The sequence below is a fragment of the Columba livia genome, chromosome 2, assembly GCF_036013475.1.
Source record: "Columba livia isolate bColLiv1 breed racing homer chromosome 2, bColLiv1.pat.W.v2, whole genome shotgun sequence".
Classification (NCBI taxonomy): Eukaryota; Metazoa; Chordata; class Aves; order Columbiformes; family Columbidae; genus Columba; species Columba livia.
Genome location: NC_088603.1, coordinates 62,240,029 through 62,261,860, shown reverse-complemented (window position 1 = coordinate 62,261,860; position 21,832 = coordinate 62,240,029). Strand labels below are relative to the sequence as shown.

General features: G+C 39.4%; 1 protein-coding gene across 3 annotated transcripts in view; it reads right to left on the bottom strand.

The window, feature by feature from the left end:
• Positions 1 to 5,444: 5,444 nt before the first annotated feature.
• Positions 5,445 to 21,832, bottom strand: part of ICE1 (interactor of little elongation complex ELL subunit 1) — a 38,226-nt gene continuing 21,838 nt past the window's right edge. For all 3 annotated transcript variants that reach the window (XM_065052220.1, XM_065052222.1, XM_065052223.1), the window contains 7 exons: positions 16,631 to 21,388; positions 14,739 to 14,907; positions 11,737 to 11,897; positions 9,481 to 9,671; positions 8,036 to 8,142; positions 7,196 to 7,294; positions 5,445 to 6,258 (listed from right to left, as the gene is read on the bottom strand). In XM_065052220.1, the coding sequence (XP_064908292.1) occupies positions 6,077 to 6,258; positions 7,196 to 7,294; positions 8,036 to 8,142; positions 9,481 to 9,671; positions 11,737 to 11,897; positions 14,739 to 14,907; positions 16,631 to 21,388 (5,667 nt within the window). In that variant the 3' untranslated portion in view covers positions 5,445 to 6,076. The remainder of the gene's footprint in view (positions 6,259 to 7,195; positions 7,295 to 8,035; positions 8,143 to 9,480; positions 9,672 to 11,736; positions 11,898 to 14,738; positions 14,908 to 16,630; positions 21,389 to 21,832) is intronic.

Below are 21,832 nucleotides of genomic sequence, written 5' to 3'. Positions count from 1 at the left end.
GGCTGCCCACAGCTGAAAGGCTCCCCGGCTGGACCACTCACCTGCATGGAGAGATGCTCCAGGGGAGCGGGGTTTTCCTGGCAGCTGAGGGTTCGCCAACACATTGCTGGGCAACGAGCCAGAACGGGGTTGCACTCTACACATTAGGGTTTCGGTTTTGCTAGAACACAAAAATACAGGACTTTTTCTAGGAGGTTTTAATAAGTTAGAGTGTCCACCTTATTTCCTTCTTGCCCCAGCAAGACACAGCACAGTCTGAGCTCCCACACAGCCAGTGGTTTGGGCTATTTCCAGAACCCTGAGTCACACTGGAGGCTCTGGCCCTGCCACCAGCAGCATGGGGAGCTCTATACACTCACTGATGACATCGTGGCCATGCCATGAGAGCCAGCAACACCTCCCAGACTCCTCTTTACAAATCACAGGCATCTCAAGGCATTTCTAGAGAGCAAAAGGGCCTGTGCAGCTTCTGCCATGTTTTAACAAACCCATCATGAAACTGTGCCTCTGCTTTTGTGCCACTCCACATTGGAAACCTAAAAACACACAGGGCATTACACTGCAGACAGCACACAGACCCAAAGAGGCACCTGTAGAAATGCTGGTACTGTGCTGCCTCATGAACCCAAATGGAGCTGAACTGCAAGTCAAGAGCATCAGTCAGCTGGGGGGGTTTTACAGACTTCAGGTTTGTTTCCCCCCTGGCCTGCACTACATGTTTAAGGTCCTCAAGCCAGACACCAGAGCAGTGCTACCTAACATGGTGGGAAGCAAAATCAGTCAAGCAGCCCAGCAGTGCTCAAGGCAGCCAGTCTTTTACTTTTCAACCACAGAGCATCACCCCCACATTGGGCTCTGCAGCAGGGCTGGGATGCCCATGGCTGCCAACCCAATAAACACATCTCTTGCCAGACAGCAAGGTGTATTGCTCCACCAGATCTGCAGAGTTCACCACCCAGCGCAGCCTTCCAGCTTCAGGTGGTTCCCTCTTTTATTTTAAGCCCAGAAGCCACTATCGTCAGGGTTTTGCGAGTTATAGACCACCAACAAACAGGAGCCCTGCCTACATTGGCGTCAAGAGATGCTGTTGAGCTGAGGCAGCTATTTTGGGGGTTAAACAGCAGGACACTCACAATTCCTAAAGCTGCCTGACCTCTAGGAAGTAGTAGTAGTGCTCAACAACATCAGCAATTATTTATGCATCTATCAACAGCAAACACTCCTGTGCGAGCTAATGTTATCTCCACCTCACAGATGTTTCACCTGGTCCCTCACCCTAGGTCTCAGGAAAAGCCCTATTCCAAGGATCCCTACACACCTGGAAGAGTTTTTATTTCTGACCTGAAAGATGGGATAAGAGAGATGTACTCCAGATTTTACAGCCTGCTGGGTGAGACAAGGAGGGTGACAATACCCCAAGGAAATCAGCCTCAGAACAGGGAGAGAGCTGCTCCCATCCCAGCTCTAGCACAAACCTGTCCCACCCACAAGCACCCAGCAGTGCTGCCTGTTGCCATCTCCAAAGCAGCTTTATTTAGAATAAAAACAACTGTTACAGGGTCTCTGGGGAAATGTCACTGTGTAACTATCCCCCACCCTGGGACCGCAGAGCCAGGCTCTCCATTTGCCCCACTGTTGCAGGGATGCACAGATGCCCAGTTCCTGCTGTTGCTTGCACCCAGGGGACAGGCAGCAGCAGGAAAAACGAGGGAGATCAGCCTTCATTTTAAAGGTCAGCCCAAAAGTCAGGAGAGATACAGGGTTCACTGACTTGTTAAGCAAACAGGATGAAGCTAAGCTCATCTCACATCACCTGTGGGCAGCCAATACCCAGATGGAAGGGAAAGTGGAGAGGCCAGCAGCTGCTCTCTGACCCCACAGCTATTTAGGTTTGAACAAATGACCCTCCAAGGCTGTGAACTGCTTAAACAAATGCAAAGTTCAGACAACTGTAAATTTGTTTCACTGGCCAAAAACAATAACAAAACATCAGTGTCTTCCAAAAAACAAGTCTGTGCAGCTCACTTGCGAGAAAGGTGCAAAGAAGCCAGAATCTGCTGAGCAGTGGAGATGTCTTGCCCAGACAAGACTGGGGGTGCGTGGCTATTTTGCTATTATTGCTCCCAAGAAAAGATGCAAGGTCACCATAGTCCTGCACACATTTGTAGGGAGAGGAACAGCAGAGGTCCCCTGGGCACAGTGGCTGAGGCAATATTTGATCACAGACTCCCCAAGTAGGCTCAGGGGCAGCTTGTGACATCACGCACTCAGTCAGGAGGTGACTCACCACAGCATGGGGGCTATTTAAGTCACTTGCCCTCAAATCAGTAGCAACTTCCCACACAATGATCCCAAACAGCTTCTAGGAAATGGAATAACTTGGCCAGCATCTCCCATCAAAACAACTCTATGTGCCCTTGTCCCTCAGTGAGCAAGGGAGGCACATGAGAATTGACTACCACAGTAGTGAGCTTTGCCTTTGCAATGTTTGAATAAAAGGCAGGCTACTACTCCCTTTTCTCTCCTTGAAGGCTGGGCAAGAGGGTGGGTTTTCACTCTTTGCAATACCAGAAGCATCTGGTCATTGTTGCTATTCCAAAAGTAGCTTAAAAACATCACTCAAAAACAGTCTCAGAGCTGTATGCAAGCCTAGTGAATGAAAATCTCAATAGCAGAGAGGACACAGCCATCAAAACCAACATAACTTCTTGTCTCCAAAGGCTCAAACTGGTAAGAGGATCTGCTGAGCTGAATACTGCAGGAATATCCTGTGATTTACACAAGTGTTGTGTAATTCATGGCATGAAAATGCAGCCACGCTTTCCTCAATCTGTCCAGAGATGAGCAACAAGGAGCAGAGACAAAAGCACTGATGCAGATGACTTTCACCCCCAAATCCCATCTGGGACCCCTCAATCACCCTTTGCCATTCAAACCACTGTGATGGAAGCTGTTCTTTTACTGGTTTACTGCAGGGTGAAAGAAAAAAAGAAAGAAGTCTCCAGGAAACAGAAAGCCACTGTGAGTTTGCACAGTCACATGAACCAACTGGGACAGGTCACCAGAGCAGATGAACCGCTGGCTTCCCAGGTTCAGCCACACAGAAATATGCATCCAAGTATGCAGCTTCTCACACGCCTCTCGCTCAGGAGCGCTGCCAAACCCTCTTCAAACACTCCTCCAGCCACAATGCGTTCCTACCAGGGGTTTGACTCCTGAAGAAACCTCCCATCCATCCCCAAAGGTTGTTTTCTGAACAATTATTTTCAGTCCCTCCTGCAGGCAGAAGATTGTTACGCTTTACACCTGTCTGAAAAAGATTCCCAGCAAGCCACAAAGTATCTCACCACACCTTCCCAGACAAACCCTTTTTCTCCCCATGGGCCAGGCATGGAGCTGCACGCCAACTGCCTCACAGCAGGAAGATTTAAAACCTCAGACCTTGCTGCTTCATTTTACCACCAAGCCCCATAACTTGCTTGTGTTTTGGTTTCCTTTACAGGGATAACAACCCTCAAGTACATTTAGGAGGTAAAACAAGCTGCATGAGGAGCTTTAACACAACAGCATAAATCCCAAATTTTTCATAAAGAAGCATTTAAAGCGGGAACATAAGCATCTAAAATGTTAGAGTTTAGTCTATAGGGAATAAACATGAAAAACAACATTTTTGGTTTAAAATTTCCCTTTACCCCCACTTGCTGCAGCATGACTTACCTGCCATCCCCATTCTCAGATGCTGAAATACCTCTTCTGATGTCCCCAGTACAACAGCACTCTGAATAGACTGAAAACTTACCCACCACAACAAAACAACCTCCAACTCTACACCCAACCTGGGAGAGGGCCTTCAGGTCCCTATATAACCTGACCTCACAACTGGCAGCTGTTGGGGATTAAGTCCCAGAAAGTGAGGGTCAGCAGTAATTCACAATTACCACCTCAGAAGGGTGCTGGGACGGAATGTCGAGCCAGAAAGCAGCAGGGGAGCACCATGGCCCCAGCGGAATGGGATCAGGGGCAGGACCAGGGCAGCCAGAGGTGCATATCCAGAGCAACCTTATCCCCTCTGGGGTGACCTTATCCCCCAGGGGTTCATGCCCTCTGGGTCTAAGGAGTGCTGGCAGAGGGGGAGTCAGACAATTCAGGGAGGAAATGAGAAGAAGTGAAGGTTCAGCAGATGTGTTATCCCTTACGTCACACAATAAGCATTAAAAACATGCCAGCCACAGAAACTGCAAAGACAGACTAACTGGTGGCAGAAGTGAAGAACGGATGTGTGAACTAACAACTCGCTTCTGTAGATACACAATAGAGTGTAAAGCAATTTGATCAGAAACAAAATATTTATACAATATTTGGTGTAAATTCTGTAAATACACAAAATATATGATTTTATAAAATAATAAATTTTGAAGTGTCAGTACCAGCTATTCCAAACCAGAATTTTACATGTCCAGTAAATATTTAGAAATATTACTGAATTGGTTTTACTTTTTAAATGTCTTTATCAGCGAGTCAAGAATAGGAATCATAAGGGAGGTTCTTACAAAATTTCACTCACATCAAAACCAGCCAGTAGGTTTTAAGACATTAATCCGAAGTAGATGTAAATACAAACTGGCAAGGCAGAATAAGCTAAAGCTTGTGTCTAAATTAACTTTAAAGTATGCTACAGGTATCGATACAACAGGCAACACCAAAAAACTGCAAGAAGAGGATGACTTTGCTTTCTTTATTGAGCAACTCAACATGCTGCAGACCAGAACCTATAGGAAACACAAGATCAACAACACCTGAGAGCCTGCAGCTCCTGCAGCAACTCAGAAACTGTTGAGAGGATCAAGAAACACAACTTGATTCTCAAATGCCAAAAATGTTTACAAGAACCAAAAGAAATTGTTAAGTGCTTGCTGCAACCAAAAGATACTGAACTGACTGAAGACAATCCTGAAAGCATAGATGTGCCTGCCAGGATACAGTGCATAGCAGAAAGAATTAGGTGTAACTATATGTTCTGTTCTCTCTGAGTTCAAGATTTCATTATCCCAAGTTCACAGCTGCCTTCAACAGACTAAAAGCCTTTTGACCTTTTTATGATCAAAAGAAAAAGGAAAAAAGACTGACAACGCATCAAAGCTTTGGCAGAGTCTAGGTCCCACTACAATGAGAACATGCATTAGCAAAGCTTACCCCTTTATATGGTTATAATCAGGGGGTGAAAAGAGAAGATTTCAATGGATTCTAAAAACTACCACCCCAGGCCCCAAAGCATGCCAGAAAATTCTGGAGAGGTACAATATACTGTCTTTCCAATAGCCAGAACTGCAGTATTATGGGCAGTTCATTCAGTGAAATGACCTCATAGGTAATTTCCTCCTGCTCCCAAAAGCTAAAAACAACAGTTCATTCTGTGTTATTTAAAAAGACCAAAAAGCCCACAGTGGTGTTTGCTTCTTTTATTATGAAAGATACAAAACCACAGAGTGTAGTGAAGCTATCTTTAGAATCATGAACTTTTTTGAAGCAACCTCCTATTTACATACACAAAATTCCTCAAGTGGAACAATATCAAATGTGAGACACATTATCAGAATATACCATAGATACAAGTTCAGAGATTTAATACCTCTGTTACTCTATACATGATTGTTACACGAGAAGTCAATTCCTACTTGTCTTACACAAGCATTTTGAATTAAGCTTATGAAACTACTCAAACAAAAATAAAGCAGAATCTGGTATCTGACTTTATAGATATAGTACAAAATAACAGAGCCAGGTTTTCAGCCAGGGCTAGTCTTCTCTCATGTCAAACTATTAGTGATTTTTATTGACTTCAAACCAGAAATAGCTCAGGAGTCAAAAATGCACTGATTTTTCAGATCACTGATCAGTTATTAGGAAAAGCAAATATTTTTATTTATTTTTAAAAAACTCTTCCCTCAAACAGGAAAGCCAAAAAAATCACTGAGCTTGCGAGGACACATCGCTTTGTATTGTTTTTAAGTGGAAATGACTACTGCTTAGTAAAACAAGGCACTTCTTCCTTTACATCAGCCCACTTCCCTAGTTTTTAGTTCAGCATCATTTTACACAGAGAAGTGACTTCAGCTATGCCATTTGTGACAGCAAAAGGGATATTGTTAAGAACTGTTTCTCTCCAAGCATGGATGGCCTCAACAATACCTTCTGGATTGCTCGAAGCCATGTCAAACAGTGAATATATGGCTGCCAGCTGCACACCCCAGGGAACACCTGCAAAAAGTTAAGACAAATCAGCTTACAGAAACTTGGATATGCAGTAAAGTTTTAGAGAAAACTGAATCTAAAGAAACCATTCAAGAGTCGGAATTAAAACACATCACAGTTGGGATGCCTAAAACGGTAAAGTAGCAAGATGATAACCTGCATATGAATTCCATAACATTTCATTTTATACTGTTAGAGCACTTTCCAGTTTTCTGAATTCAGTAGGTTTTGCATATTCAAAGGATATACAAGATTTAAGCATCTAGTGATTTTAATCTAGTTAAGGGTGATCCGACATGTATAAAAAGTCAGGTTTACATAGTCTGAAACAGATACAAACATGTGGGTCCCTTCCAACTCAGGACAAGGATCATCAAGTCCAACTCCTGTCCCTGCACGGGACAACCCCACAGTTCACACCATGTGTCTGAGAGCATTATCCAGTCTCTTCTTGAACACTGTCAGGCTTGGGGCCGTGACACCTCCCTGGGGAGCTTGTTCCAGTGCTCCATCAGAACCTTTTCCTAATGTCCAACCTAAACCTCCCCCTGGCACATCTTCCTGCCATTCCCTCAGGTTATGTCACTGGTTGCCCGAGAGAAGAGATCAGTACCTGCTCCTCCGCCTCCCCCTGTGAGGATGCTGTAGCTGCCATGAGGTCTCCCCTCCATCTCCTCCAGGCTGAACAAACCAAGTGACTTTAGCTGCTCCTCATACAGCTTCCTCTCCAAACCTTCACCAACTTCATAGCCCTCTCTGGACACTCTCCAGTAGCTTTATATTTTTTTGATCCTGTGGTGCCCAGAGCACAGTGCTCCAGGTGAGGCTGCACCAGGGCAGTGCAGTGTTTTGGCAAATGTGTCTCCATTCGTGTGTGCTTTGTTCACATTGGCAAAACTTCGTATTGTGCACATTACGCTAAATTCCTCTAAATATACATTACCTTCCTCTTCTGCATGCTGTACAAACACTCCAATTACAGAACTAATATTCTTCACTGCAGCAAGATATCCTTCCTTCAAACCTATTTGGCCCAATCGACCTGAAAGAAAAAAGGTTACTATGGATCTGACATTTAGACAGTCAACTTCCTAATTTTTAGACTTACTGATTGTCTGCCGAATTATCAACAGAAAATGCAAATTTCAATTACAAAAATTAGTCATTCTTGTTACTATGTTTCTTGAGAACAACAGTTGTCCTATTCCTTTTGTGACTAAGACCCCAAGGCATTTTTCTTCAGATTGATACAATCTCCTGCAGGTTTACAATTTGTAAGTGTAAAACTCTCAAAGAATGCAATTTTTTTTAACAAACAATATTATATAGCCTACATACTGAAAATATCTTATTGAAACCCAAAGTTTATCTGTTTACCTTGAATGCCATCTAGATCCCAAATAAATAAACCTAACTTAAAATTGCAAGAGCTATCATGTTGCATATAAAACCACATTTTACACACTTTGCTATAAAGCATATGTAGCTGTAGATTATTTCATTTTAAATGCGTAAAACATGTTGATATTTGTTATCACGAAATCAGAGTAATATCTCTCAAAACTTAAGTACATGCTTTCCACAGGCTGACAAACAGAAAAAATATCTGCATAGATTTGTAAAAGTTTGGCTTTTAAGGTGAAAATTTTTGGAGAAAGTGAAAAAAAAAATCAAGATCCAAAAAAACGCAAAAATACTTCAATTCACTTTCCAGGTAGGCTGAAACTTTCAAAGGACATACTTACACAAAGCAGAAGCTGAGCCAGGAAATTAGATTACTTACCAATTAACCTTAGTGTCAATGCTATAACACTATCAGGAATGGAGAGAGCAGTTTCATATCCCTTTCTCTTCTTTGCCCATTTATCCATAGAAGGCCAAAGCACTTTGCTGTGAAAGACAAATGAATTTGAAAACCTGATACTGCATGAAGAGGTGGTACAATATTTATATAATAATGAATGCAAATGGTTCTTCTGTTTACCATGTATTCCATGGCTCCACTTGCATCTTTAGTTCACCTTCTAGAGAAACTCATAATATTCCAAGCATCCCCAAATCTGAGTAATGTAAAGATGGTTTTAAACCCAAGCAATCAAAACTAGCTTTCTGGAGAAATCATTCCTGTTCCGAATAGTATTCCTGATCATCCTCCATTCATTTCCCTGTAACATTCTACATCTCTACCTAAAGTCAAGGACTTTACTGAATTCATAAATGTATATGAAATTGCATTACTTTCAAATGTCATGTTGATATGTTATACAAGCTTCTTATGTGGCTGAAAATTCACAGTTTGCGTGTTACAAGTAGGATCTGATGCTTCTTTTTAAACCTGAAGGAACCTGAGATAAGACTTTTTTCATCCTTAAAATTATGCTTATAGACCTAGTTACCTATTATCATCACAACTCCACATAGACAATCAACTCTATATGGCTTTAGTTAAAATGACATACCATTGACTGAAGATTATTTGTATTCATTTTAGAAGTATTTCACTGAAAATAACTTCTTTAGTATTTGAAAGCATGTAACTTGTATAAAAGACTTGATTATGATTGTAAGCTACTTGTGTTTACTTTATACTCAATGATTACCTTATATCATAGTTAAACAAATGCCATATTTTTTGAAATTCTATTAGGTTATACGACCTCTACATGAAAATAAGGACTACCAGATCAGTATAGGTATCAAAATGAAATCTTTCAAACCAAGTTAGGTATGGTAGCAGTCTATGCATTTAATCTAAGTATTATAATGATTTTCGAATTAAAATCAGACTGAAATCAGGATAGTACACAAATAAGTATGGTTACATTTCACTTTCAGCACATCAAAAGTTCCACCCTCATCTTCTAGTGATAAGGGGGAGGGGAATCCCAACAATTAAGTTCAGAGGAAGACAATAATTTTGCTTCATTGACAAACAATCCATCTCAAGATCTTTCACAATTTTCCCTATTTTTAAAGCAATTGTTTATTAGAACGGTTCCATAAAATTCTACATTGACTCATCAACTGCTCATTTTATCTTAAAATAAGGCACACACACACTAGTCCAGGTCTCAGGTTAAAATACCCCCATTTCTAAGTATCTATGCAATGTTTTATTATGTTAGAAGCTAAGTCAAAATGTCTCAAATTTGGGGGGGAAAAAAAAAAAAAACAACAAACATGAAAACAATCCACAAAAAAAACACACACAGAAAATTGCCACAATACCTTATAACATTGTCATGTGTCCAATCCCATTTCAGATGACAGCAGAGTAGATCAATAGCAAATATGTACTGCCAAGCATTGTCACTCAGATCTTCTCCATATTGCTCACTCAGTTGAAATTCTACTTTTGGACATGACTGCATTTCTGAAAGCAGGTTTGAGACCATAACACCAGCATCTAAAGAGGAACTCTGGAATTTTATAAGGTGGTTATCTTAATGCATGAAAAGTTACCAACTCAGAACCAAACTCTTTACATATGTTTGATTCTGATTGTTCACAGCATCTTGCACCATAAATTCAACTTTCAGTTTGACTTAACACAAAAAAAAAAGGACATAAACTAAAATCTTCAAGTAGTCAGTATTTTTCTTGATGCTTTTATGAAAAGGAGAGTTTGGGGGAAAAAAAAAAAACCTCAACAAAACCCAGAAACCCTACACCCACTCTCCTCTCTCCTACAATCTGGGGATTTTTGTTTCTCTTAATGAAGCTTTAAGGTCAGAAGAGTGTTTTCCAATGCAAGAAGATTAGACTAATCCTGCTCACTTTCTAAGTTGTTTTGTTTTTAATTATTTGCTGTTTCTAAGATTGTTAGAGTTTATTGTTCATCATGGGCTGATTTCCAAGCAAGTACTTTCCATAGTCGAGGTAGTAATAACTGAAAACATGTCATCTGAAGTAATTCTGCTAATGAAATAGCTAAGGCAAGCAAGGAAATTTAAAAGCAAACATTCTTTATATATCTGATTTATTAAGAAAAATGTCTAAGCTTATCACACAAATACAGTGGATGCTAAGCATTTCTTCTCAGTACAAAAGCTCATAAAACTGGCAAGTTCCGCAATGGTGCAAGCCACTAAAATTGCGTACTTTGACCAAGAACTAAATACCCATTCCACATGAGCTTTACTTTCATAAGTAGAATAATCTTCTAATAAAATTATATGTATAACAGACTGTCGACCACAATCCACTTGAAATATGCCCTTGTACTTCCACCTTAGTAAAAAACATCTTACAGATAGGCTGATGTCTTCTGCTATGTCCAGTATAGAAATTCCTGAGCTCTTTCTCTCCAGCTGCAGCAGCTCTCATATTGCACAGAGATCCATAAAGTAAGTAGGTAGTGTGAGTGCACAGAATTAATTTTTCCAAGAACATTTACTGAGATATATTTATGTGCATCTCTGTTGGCATGAGATTGAAATCTGTCACCCGATAGAATGGAGAATACAAATTATTTGCTAAACAGGGGTTGCAGCACAGCATAACTCTGAATACCGGAGCTTAATGCCACACCACTACTATGATTTAATAAAAAAGAAATATACACAAATCCATGCCCTCTTAACGCACTCCACTGTAAACCTGCACTAAACCAGGAGATTTATAAGAGCTGTAATTCCAGTGGTACCACATTAAATCAAGGGCTGGTTTTAGACCTCAAAAAAACCTCCAAATCATCAGTGGGTACAACAGCTAAAGGCTATGCTGACAGCAGTAAGCCTAGCTGCAGTCTCCAAGGCAGTTGTGGAGCAGCATGTTAGGCCAGGGAACAGGTGAGCTATGAATCAAGATGATTTTGTTCACTTGATATTTACAGAACTATAGCATTTCCATCAAGCAAGCCTGGGAGTGTCAAACCCATTTTCACCAGGGGCCACATCAGCCCAGCAGTTGTCTTCAAAGTGAGGCTGATGTGGCCCCTGGTGAAAATGAGTTTGACAACCCTGATACAAGGTTTTCAAAATAACTGGGGACCTAGCCCTTAAGCAAATACACAAACCTGTGATAAATGAGTACTTACAGTCTCCCCCACATGAATAAAAAGAGACAGGCTCATCTTAAAATTAACTGTGATAAACCATTACCTAGTACACAGAGAACTATGAAAGACAGACAAACCCCCCAACAAAACACAACATCTCAAAGAACATCAAAGTCACAGTTCCACAGAAGGGAAGCCTAAGAACATTCCAGTCAAAGTTTAAAAACAATGTTCATTTTTAATATTTAATAGAGGGATTAGCATTTAAAGAGGAAAACAAAAAAAGTGTTGTGTTCTAGTATGGTCTAGACAACCACAGGAAAAAAGGCCTGAAGCAGCACTAGTTGTGCAATTGCACAAAGTCCATGGGAGATTCACAGGGTATGTTCACACCCTTCATCAGAAGTAAGCTGCGTGATTCAATTCAGCCAGCAAAATGACCAATAATTACAGAAACTGATACTGACAAGGAAAGCATTTGTTACCTGTTCCCAGTTGAGACAAGCACTCAAACAGGCCAACATCTCATTGTTCGCACTCCGTCTGACAACTAATTGCATAGCTTTGTTAATTGCACCTTGGAAGACAAATATGTCAGACCATACATTTGTGATAAACAAAACCAATTTTTCTGAGTCCGGAAAGTCTAAGGAAGAGAGAACAAATAAGTTTTTAGCATTTAAAAACAAACAAAAAACCATACTCAGGCATTAAAAGCTAGTACACTCTTCAGCAAGATAACTCAGGAAGAAGGCATAAAAGTCATGTAACAACTGCAGGCCAGAGAAGTGCAGTCATACTAGGGTATTTTTTTTCTTATTTAATCTCAGGACTGAGATACTCAAGCCAAAAAAACATCCCCTCCCTAAGCCACTTCATTGTAATTTCACTCATTTAAGGAAAAAAAAAAAAAAAAAAGCTTCACTGGACTTTGCTGTGTACCAATAGTGGAGAAGGACCTTTCCTTTCACATTTTGAGGTTAGTCTCCTTTCATTCTACTTACTGCACTTTAGTTCACTAAAGAGTGTGGGTTTGGAGCACTGAAACCAGATTCTTTTAGGATGAAATTAAACTGGAAGATGCACTCCAGAAGCCTGCCTAATACACTCCAATCACAAATGAGCACTCTGATCATTGGATCAAACTAGAGCTAGTTCAAATAAAAAAATAATCCTGACGTGTAATAATGTGAAAATCAGGTCTTCAGTACCAATTCACAGTATTTGCTAACAACTTGCTCGCATACACCTATGAAATCTACATGATAAAAAAAAGAAAAAAAAAAAAAACCTTTGCAAAGAAGTTTCCTACAATTCAAATACAAAATCTGATATTGCTCAGCAATTTTCCCAGGCTCCATCAGGGAAATTACACAAGTTGTGAGTGTATGTTAATGATTCATGTCAAAATTTGTTAATTCCATAGACACAATAAAGTGTGCTACTGATACAACTGAAAAACCTCAGAGCAAGTATCTGACAACCATATATCCAGAACTATATGAGCAAGACAGGACAGAGTTCCAGGCCATCAAAAAGAAGCTAACAGATCCTTCCGAACATCAAAACAGAGATATTCAAGGCAAAATATTAAGATAAAACATGGGTGTGTAGACTGTAAGTAATAAAAAGTACACTGGACTAAGCTAAAAGTAGGTATTACTTTCATGCATGAAATATTAATACAGTACTGCAATACTGAAACACTTGTCACTATAAAAAGCAAAAAAACCCAAAGATAACTGCTAAGATAAATGTGTCTTCTCTCTTCACTTCAGCATAACTTCTACATTTCTAGAAAGATCTTAAGAACTAGAGAGCATATGAAAATATATCAAATCAAGAAGCTTTAATGGATTCACTGAGCATAAAAACTCATGGAGTTCCATCCAGTGTCTTGGATGGACCTTCTCCACTCTGAAGCCCCTCATAATAGAAGAATGAATTTTTTTTTTTTTTTGTCAGAATGAGGACAGTTGCTAAACTAGAATTGTCTACATGTTGCAACTTGAATTGCCTACCCATGAATTTGAAACACTTAAAAGAGATGATGCAAGGCTAATGAACTGGTACTGACTGTTGATAGTCAATTTGGCAATTGTGTAGTTGGCACACAGCTCACACTTGTGTTGCCATAATTCTGATGGGAATTAATATGTGAAGCTACATGAAAGAGAAAACCCTAAAATAAAAGCATTGTAATAAAATCAAAATAAATTAATTAAAACAAAACCAAAACACACAGCCCTTAAGACATGTTTACAGTCAAAAGATAACAATAAAACCATGGAACAACCACAACAGGAATTTCTGCAATTCAAAGTATAGAGTAGAAAATCATTCAACAAAAATCTGGATTTAGTTACTGAAGTTACCTTATCCAGAAAGAAGAAAGGAAAAAAAGGGGAATGTACCTAGGTACTGCAAAACTAAATGGTTAATTGTTAATTTAGACTAAGGAAAGATCTATGACAAGTAATAGTTTCTGACATGGTGCAGTATTAAAGCTATTAACAAGAAAAATGTGAAAGGGGAGTTATGATGGACTGTATGTAGGATAGAAAAACAGATAAGAAACCAGGAATTCCAAAAAGAACCCAAGCAAAAAAAAACCCACCAAAACCAAAAATACTCCAACCCAACAAAAAAAATTAATTAAGAACAAAATAAAACTACAATCCTTAATCAGATAAAAAAGGAAAAAAAAAAAAAAAAAAAAAGAAAAAAGCCAGGGATGTTATATGGAAGATAAATACTAACTGAAGCAGTCAAAATTTGTAGCATTTTGCTCCTCAGTGCTCCCTAATTTGTTATTTTAATTTGACATATAGATACCACTATACTGTTTTAAGCCCTGGATGGCTCAGTATTTTCAAACTAAGTGAAGTCCTTCCAGAACTATGGCAGACTCTTAGTACAGTGATAGTATGTATATATTACCTTTCTCACCAGGAACAAAAGGAAGGGGGGAGAGAAAGGGAACCAAAACAAAAAAACCCTCTCAACGAAGCAAGACTTGGGATAATTGGAAGTAATACAACTGTAAGGAGGACATATTGTACAAATGAACTGGCAAGGTGTTGTCCAACTCCTGACACTATTTTAAGCCAACACAGATTTTTAAATCCGACTTGATTATGAATCAGTGCTTAGTCAGTTAAAGAAAGAAAATACTCATAAGCAAAAAGTACAAAATTCCCTGGAATCACATTATAATTTTGGAGATGCTGGGGCAAAAATGAAAAGTACAAAGGATCCTAAATATTTCTTCAGAAAAATTAGTAGACTACTAAGAGTACACGTCGTCACCAAACTGAGACACAGATGTGGAGGAATTGTGAGAAAGGAAAATTCTTCTAGAACAGAAAAAAAGTTCTAAGGAACTTTCACAGGATTTTTGTTCACTTTTACAAACATAAGATATTCTGGAACACCACAGGAGACACACAGCATATTTAAGATACAAGACCACTAAGCCATACTATACCTTCTTTAAGCAGGCTATAGCAGAAAAGGCGGGCTCTTTCCAAATCTCCCAACTGTCGACAAATTCCTATATAGACTCGACATAGAGCCTGATTGAAATTGTAATTTGTGGCATTCTTCTGAGCCTTGAGTTTATTGAGAATAGCATGCAACAAGGACTCTGCTAAATGCTATAAGGCACAAAACATATTGTTAGACTATTATATCCCTGAGAAAGTTTGATACATTATAGTAGTATGACAAGTAAAAAGAACTACTATCTTATTTTCAAGAATACTGTTTGCATACATATAAAAATGCAGAAAAGTAAACAAGAGGCAACCAGTAAAAGAAAAAAGAGTGAAGAACAACTTCCCAGCATAAACACGTCTTCAACAGATGCAGAATAGTACTACTATTCTTTAAATACAAATCCTTTAGTTATGTGATTAAAAGCTATCTTCCTTAAACAAAAAATGGACAGAAATAATGACAGATAGAAGAACCTCAATAGCCTAATCAGAGCAAATAGAGCACCTTGACTTGGCTACTCCCAGAGCTGTCAGAGGATAAACAGCCCATTGTCCAGGTGTGAGACTTACTGGATTAGTCAACAGCAGAGTCTCTCCCCAGATGACCTTACACACTACAGGAGGTGGGGAGGGGGTGTTATTGTCTACAGTAACATGAGACTTGATATGAGATGCAACAAAGGAGAATATTTGGATTGTGCAAGACTTACTATAGGATGTTTAGAAAGGAGGGCTAGAAGTGAAGAGTAGAAAGAGAGGCTTAGCAGCCAGGTGCTGGAGAGGCCACAGGTTTAGAATAGGTAGACACCAGGAGTCTGTGTGCTGGCTTCATGAGCAACCAGAACCTGAAAGCCCAAGGGTCTGAGGGACAGATGCAGGTAAGGCCATAAGTCTGGACCAGCTACTGGAGGGACATGTGTTTTCTTCTGTGTCTGTAAGTCTGTCTTTGCATGATACAAGTGGGGAGAACAGGAGCCACCTACTGGGTATACTGAGTGTCTAATGTTAGCTACTGGAGGGATCCATACTGTCTGTATATGCGTGTATGTATTTTCCACTACTAGGCTTTCACCCTCATCAGCCAGAGAAGGGAACAAGATCAGGCACACACTACATGCATGCATGCCTGTTAGGAGTATGTACTCGGCCTTGCCACTGGCTGGACCTGGAAACACAAAGCTGCCGCAGCCTTGCTTCTATGAAGTTACCAGATTTGGCAACTGCTGACAAAGATGTCCCAAGAACTTGGCAGCAACTTTTGTGGAGAACTTAAGTTATATCTAAGAACTGAAACAGGGCAAAATGCTACCATGCTATCAATTGGTGAATTCCTCTCCTGCAGACTACAAAATACCTATGAGAAAGACAGCAATCAAAGTGAATTTTTTCAACACTGATGCTGTCAGTACTGAGAAACAGAGTATTGAAAGATTTTTCCAATAAACTTCATTTGAACATGATGGAGAATAATAAAGGTAAACATGGCATGAAAGGGTATGCCACTACTTTATATACAACGCAGTTTATCTTATTTAATTGAAAAAAGGTAATTGAACCTCACACTTTTTAAAGGAACTCCTTCTACAATTGTTAATGATACCCACTACAAAAAATTCTGCAAAAATAGTGTTTTGTGCATACATCAGGAAAACAAATGTATTTTCAAATGCAGTTTTGCATCTTGGACACCATTGAACAGTAATTTCTTGTGAATTTCTATATTTTCTTAAGTTATACAAGTTTAGATGTTTGATAACCTTTAAAGATTTCAGCACTGCAGACTGCATGAACAATTGAGAATTCAAATACTACATACTTATACTCTTTTCACCTGCACCAAAGTCATTGTTAAAACACAAAATTAAAAAACTATGCTATTTACCTTGTTTTTCATACCAAACTCATAGATAACTTCTTTCTCTTCATCTCGCATTACTGGAATCTTTGAGATATTGCTGGCATACACGTGACCTTTAATAACTGGTAACAAGTCAAAACAGGATTCAGCAATTTTCTTCAATGCCAAAGAAACTTTCTGGCAGCCAGGATCAATAACCGTCTTTACTGATAGGGATGCTTCTAAACTGGAACTGTGTCCTGAATCACCAGTTTCACAGCTTTTGTCATGGAAAGCCTCCTGCATTTCAGAGATTTTATTTTTAGTATTTCCAACAGCAGCAATATCACTGGGCTCCAGCTTTGGTGGTTCACTATCCAACCTCAGTCTCTTTGCACTTCTTGGCATAGACATTGGCAATAGTGTCCATTCTTCAACATGATTTGATGAGCTTGAAAACAATTGCTGATTTTGCACATCTTTTCCTTGATCTTTGCTACTGTCAGATTTCAAATTGCTCCCAGTTTTAACAAAAGCAGTTGATGTAGACGCAATTGCTTTGAACCCGCCTATTTGAGCCACAGGCCCTGGCAAACTTTGGTTGTCTGGAAAAGCACATCGGTTAAGCTGAATATTTCCTCTCAGAATGTTTAGTGTCCTTGCCCTTGCAGACAGCTCTGGATACATAGTGTCCAATATTTTCACAGAGTTCTCTGGAGGAGCACTGGGAGCAACGCTATCAGCTGCAAACAGAGGAAATCTTCCCGGCACCAGAAGCGCGTGCTTTGGAATGGAAGTACAAAATTTCAAAGGTGACGAGCAAATCCTTCTACCTGTTCCCATTTCTGAGGATGAGGGAGGAGAAAATAAAAGAGCAGATTTTGATGTTGGAGTATCTGTTAACGGAGACATGAGAGGAGGCATGGGAGTATCACGTAGTGGAGATATAAGGTCATCAAGAGGGGAAAGCAAAGAGGATTGATCAGTAGAAGACAATACTGGAGACACAGTACATGCACCTTTTGGAGGAGTAGCAACCAAAGGCAGTAGCAAGGGGGGCAAAGGAGGACCCATCTCTTGCCTAATTTTATTTATCGTCTCAGATGAGCATTTTGCTGGCATAGAAGTATCAGCATTTGCAAGTACCGGCTGAGTTAGTTTAACTTTGAGAGTCTTTGTTTTTCTTTTATCTTGAAACAGCCTCTTTGATAGCTTGGTATGTGTTACTTGGGCAGCTGTCTTGGTTGAAACAGTGAAGATTTCAGATGGTTCTTGTTCTTTGCATTCCAATTCATTGCTTTTTTTGAGAGCAACATCCTCACAAGATTCTGACTCCAACATAGATAGCTTCTCAAATACTGGTTTTTGTGGCTCAGAAGGCTGCCTGTGTGACTGACAATTGCACTCTACATCAGATAGGGCTGGATTTGGAAGATATTTTACTTCTTTTATTTTCCTACTGCTACCATCTAGGATAACACCAGTGTTATTTTCTCCTACGTTGCAAGCAGTGCAAGTTTTACTATTATTATTATATTTTTCAAACACTGAGACCCCCATATAAACACTGTGTAGTAGACTTTGCTCCACATTTGACTGAAGTTTTTCAGAATCATTTTCTAAGAAATTACCAAGTGCTAACATTCTTGTATTTAATTTACTGTTTTTTACAGTTGGTCTGCAAGTTTCTGAAAATCTGGTTAACATCTGGCATAGTGGTAATCTATTTTTTGAAGCATTTGGCATCACAAGGCTTTCTTTTGATGTCCCAGTTTTTAACAGACTTTCCTCGCTGTCATTGAAGCATCCAGCTCTGTTAGAATCTACTATGCATTTATTAGCACCCTCGGTATTTTCAGAGGTTATTAGTACACACTCTCTTTTGCAAGAGAGAGAGTCTTTAGGATAACCCTCCCCAACCACACTTGACAACTCATTTGCAGTATCTGAAAAGGTGTTTGTTTCACATTGTATATCTATATCCATCACAGTGTCTGCTTTTAGATGACCAACTGTCAAAATATTTCCTGGGTGCACTGTTGAATGAAGTTCACAGATGTGGTAATCAGAATCAGCAATTGCAGCAGTTTCCAGAGCACCCACTACAATTGTCCTGGAAGCTCTCCGTTCTTTTCTGAACATGGGAGCACATTCAGAACACTTCACATTCCTAACTTTTTGTACAGAACAGGCTTTCTCTTCAGATTCATTGCTCTGCTCTGGCATATCAAAATCATTTTTATACCTTGTTATAGTATTTTTCCCAGATGCCTCAAAACTAGTCAATTCTTTTCTTTCTCCTCCAGCTATTAGTGAACCAGTTCTAGAAGAATCTGTTGTAACCTCCCACATAGAAGTCCTGCATCCTGATTCTTGACAATCAAACTTTTGAAGAAAAGTACTCTTATTGTAAGAGTTTGCATCTAAGATCTGTGACTTAACAGATGCATGAGGTTCTTTATCCACTGACTGTTCCTTCTCATCTGGAATTTTCACTTCATTTTTGTGTACATATTCCCTCTCAGGGCAGTCCAGCTCTTTGCACATGTTGCCTTTTTCAGCAGGCAGGACCTCAGCACCCTCTTCCAAGCTTTCTGAAGAACAGTTAAGTGTAGTACCCATAACACAATTTTTATCTCTTTTGTTTTTCCATGTATGGGAAAAATCAGCCTTTTCTCTGAAATCAGTTTCGACAAAACCAACAACTTTCTGAAGACTGAAATTTAGATCAGAAGGTATGGTGGATTCCAAGCTGATTCCCATTTGCACAGAAGAATCTGTTTCTTCAGTATTTATACAGACCATCTCCAAGTCCCCTTGAGCTGAAAAAGTCAAGCCACTATTAAAATCCATTTCTGAAGTAGGCTGGCAGATGATCTCTGAAGTATTATTTTTCTTCACAACGTTCTCTTCCCAGTTAAGTGAACTGGAACAAATCTCAGTCACCAATTCCTTGCTTTGTTTATTTAATTCCCCTTTTACTTCATCGCATTTAACATTTTCAGTTACCAATAACTGATTCAGAGGTTTTGCAAACTGTGACTGAGAAGTAAGATTACTTTCTGCTAATACTGATTCAATCATATCTATTCTTTCTAACATGTCACTGCTTTCCTCTCCACAATCTTCTATATTAACTTTTAATTCAGTCTCTTTAGATTCAAAGCCTCTAAACTTTTGAGTTTTGGACAACTGACATTCTAATGTACTACACTGGTTTTGAGGTTGTTCCATTTCATTATTTATTTCTGTAAAATCTAACACAGAGGATTCACACTTAGGTACACTGCTTTCTGCATCCATAATGCATCTCATCTTTGGTAGTGCAAGTATACTTTCCAAGTCTGACTTCCCTTGTGATAAATTATTACTATTTTCTTCCTGGTGTGGTTTGCCTTTTAGATGTCCCCTCTCCTTTCTATGTACTAATTTTCCATTTTCTGCACTATGGAGTAGCTCTGACGATTCAGAGATTTCTAGAACACTTTCTCTGTTAAATTTCACGGCTAGATCAATACTCTCAGGTCTGGTTACATTCATGTCTTCAATTTTGAGCTGTTCATCATCTTTTGGAAAGGCTGACAAAGCAGTCCTCTCCACACCTACATTTTTGTCTACATCATCCATAGAGAATGAATTTCTGATTCCTTCAATAGCAGACACAGTGAAGTAATGTCTAGAGACTTTAAAAGCCTCTGCTTCACATTCGCTGTCCGCTTCATCTTTTATTGTTTGCACATATTGTTTCTCCAGAATCTCTTCACTGTCATGCTTTAGTTCAGAGCACTGAGAGTGTGCAGAAATCTCAATAGCTCCAGTGTCTGCATCAGTCTTCATAATTATTCCCTCCCCATCATACAGTGTCGTTAAGTCTTTAAGACACTCAATTTCACAGTATTTTGAGCTACTGAAATCAGACAACACATTTTCAGAGAGCTCTCTCTTATTACTTGCCTCTGCACAGAGTCCTTCCATCTGTATTGCAGCTTTTATTTCCTTTCCAATTATCACTTGGTTTATGTTTTCCCCTGTATCACTTGCCATATTAGTTACTTTGACTGCATTTTCAACCACTTCATTCAGTATCAACACATCATACTTCTCCTCAGAATCTTCACCTTGAAGCAAAATGCGCTGCTCAGGTGGCAAATGAGTAGCATTTGGAGGAACAGATACTGCCCTGGCGGTTTCTCTCTCTGATAATCTATCTCTTTCTGCTTTTATTAATTCACCATGCATTTCAGGTGTAGCCTTGTAACTACCAGTTCTAATTAAGATTACATTCTCCTCTGTTTGTTCTACCTCACTACATTTTTCCATCTGATTCTGAGGCTTGAAACTGTGTAACATGGAATCAGCTGAAGAACCTCCCTCTTCACTGTGCATGTCCTCACTCTCTCTTTTCTGTTCTTCAACAGCTTTCAATTCATGTACTGTTGCTTCGGTTAGTTCTCTCTTCTTAGTTTCCATATTCTCAGACTTCTCCAAACAATCTTTGTCAGTTTCCATGTTTGTAGTTAAAGTAGTAGCTTCAGCTTGCTTTGTTTCAGCATCTCTCTCCTCCTTGCTTGACATCTTTGGACCGATAAGAACTTTTTTTTCATTCCAACTCAGGTTACATGAGATTTCTGCATCAAGACCACACTCACATGATTTGCTTCGTCTGTTACACTCCTCATTGACGCTGAAGGCATTACAACTCTGATGCTGAACTTGGTGTTCTTGTAGAATAACCTCCACTGCAGAAGCACTCCAAACAACTTCTTGGTCGCTGGAGCCTGTGACTTCTCCAAACAATGTATCCTTTAATGTAAAATACAAAGTTAATATTCCAAAGCCTGGTATCAGTTTTAAGATCTATTTCTCTAAACAAATACACTGGTGGCCCTGACATGCAGTGATTTTGAGAGACTAAGGCTGATCAACAGAATTACATCCTTCTCCATCATTGTTCATAGCAAACAGTACCTCTGAGAAAAGTCAGAGACTTCTTTACCTACCTAGTTGCATTCTAAGATTACTGGAAAACAATATCTGAGTAGGTTCTCCTTGGCTTTCAAGCTGTGGAATTTTTCTATGAAAGCCATGCTTATACCCAACAGGAATTGGGACTGTAAGTCTGCAACATTGGCAAAAGAAATTATTACAGCAGTTGAGACATGGATAACTTTGTTTTAAATATACTTCTGAAAATTGTTTTGCCTCCTTTCACAGGCAGTATGCTAGAAGGTAAAGAGTATCCATATG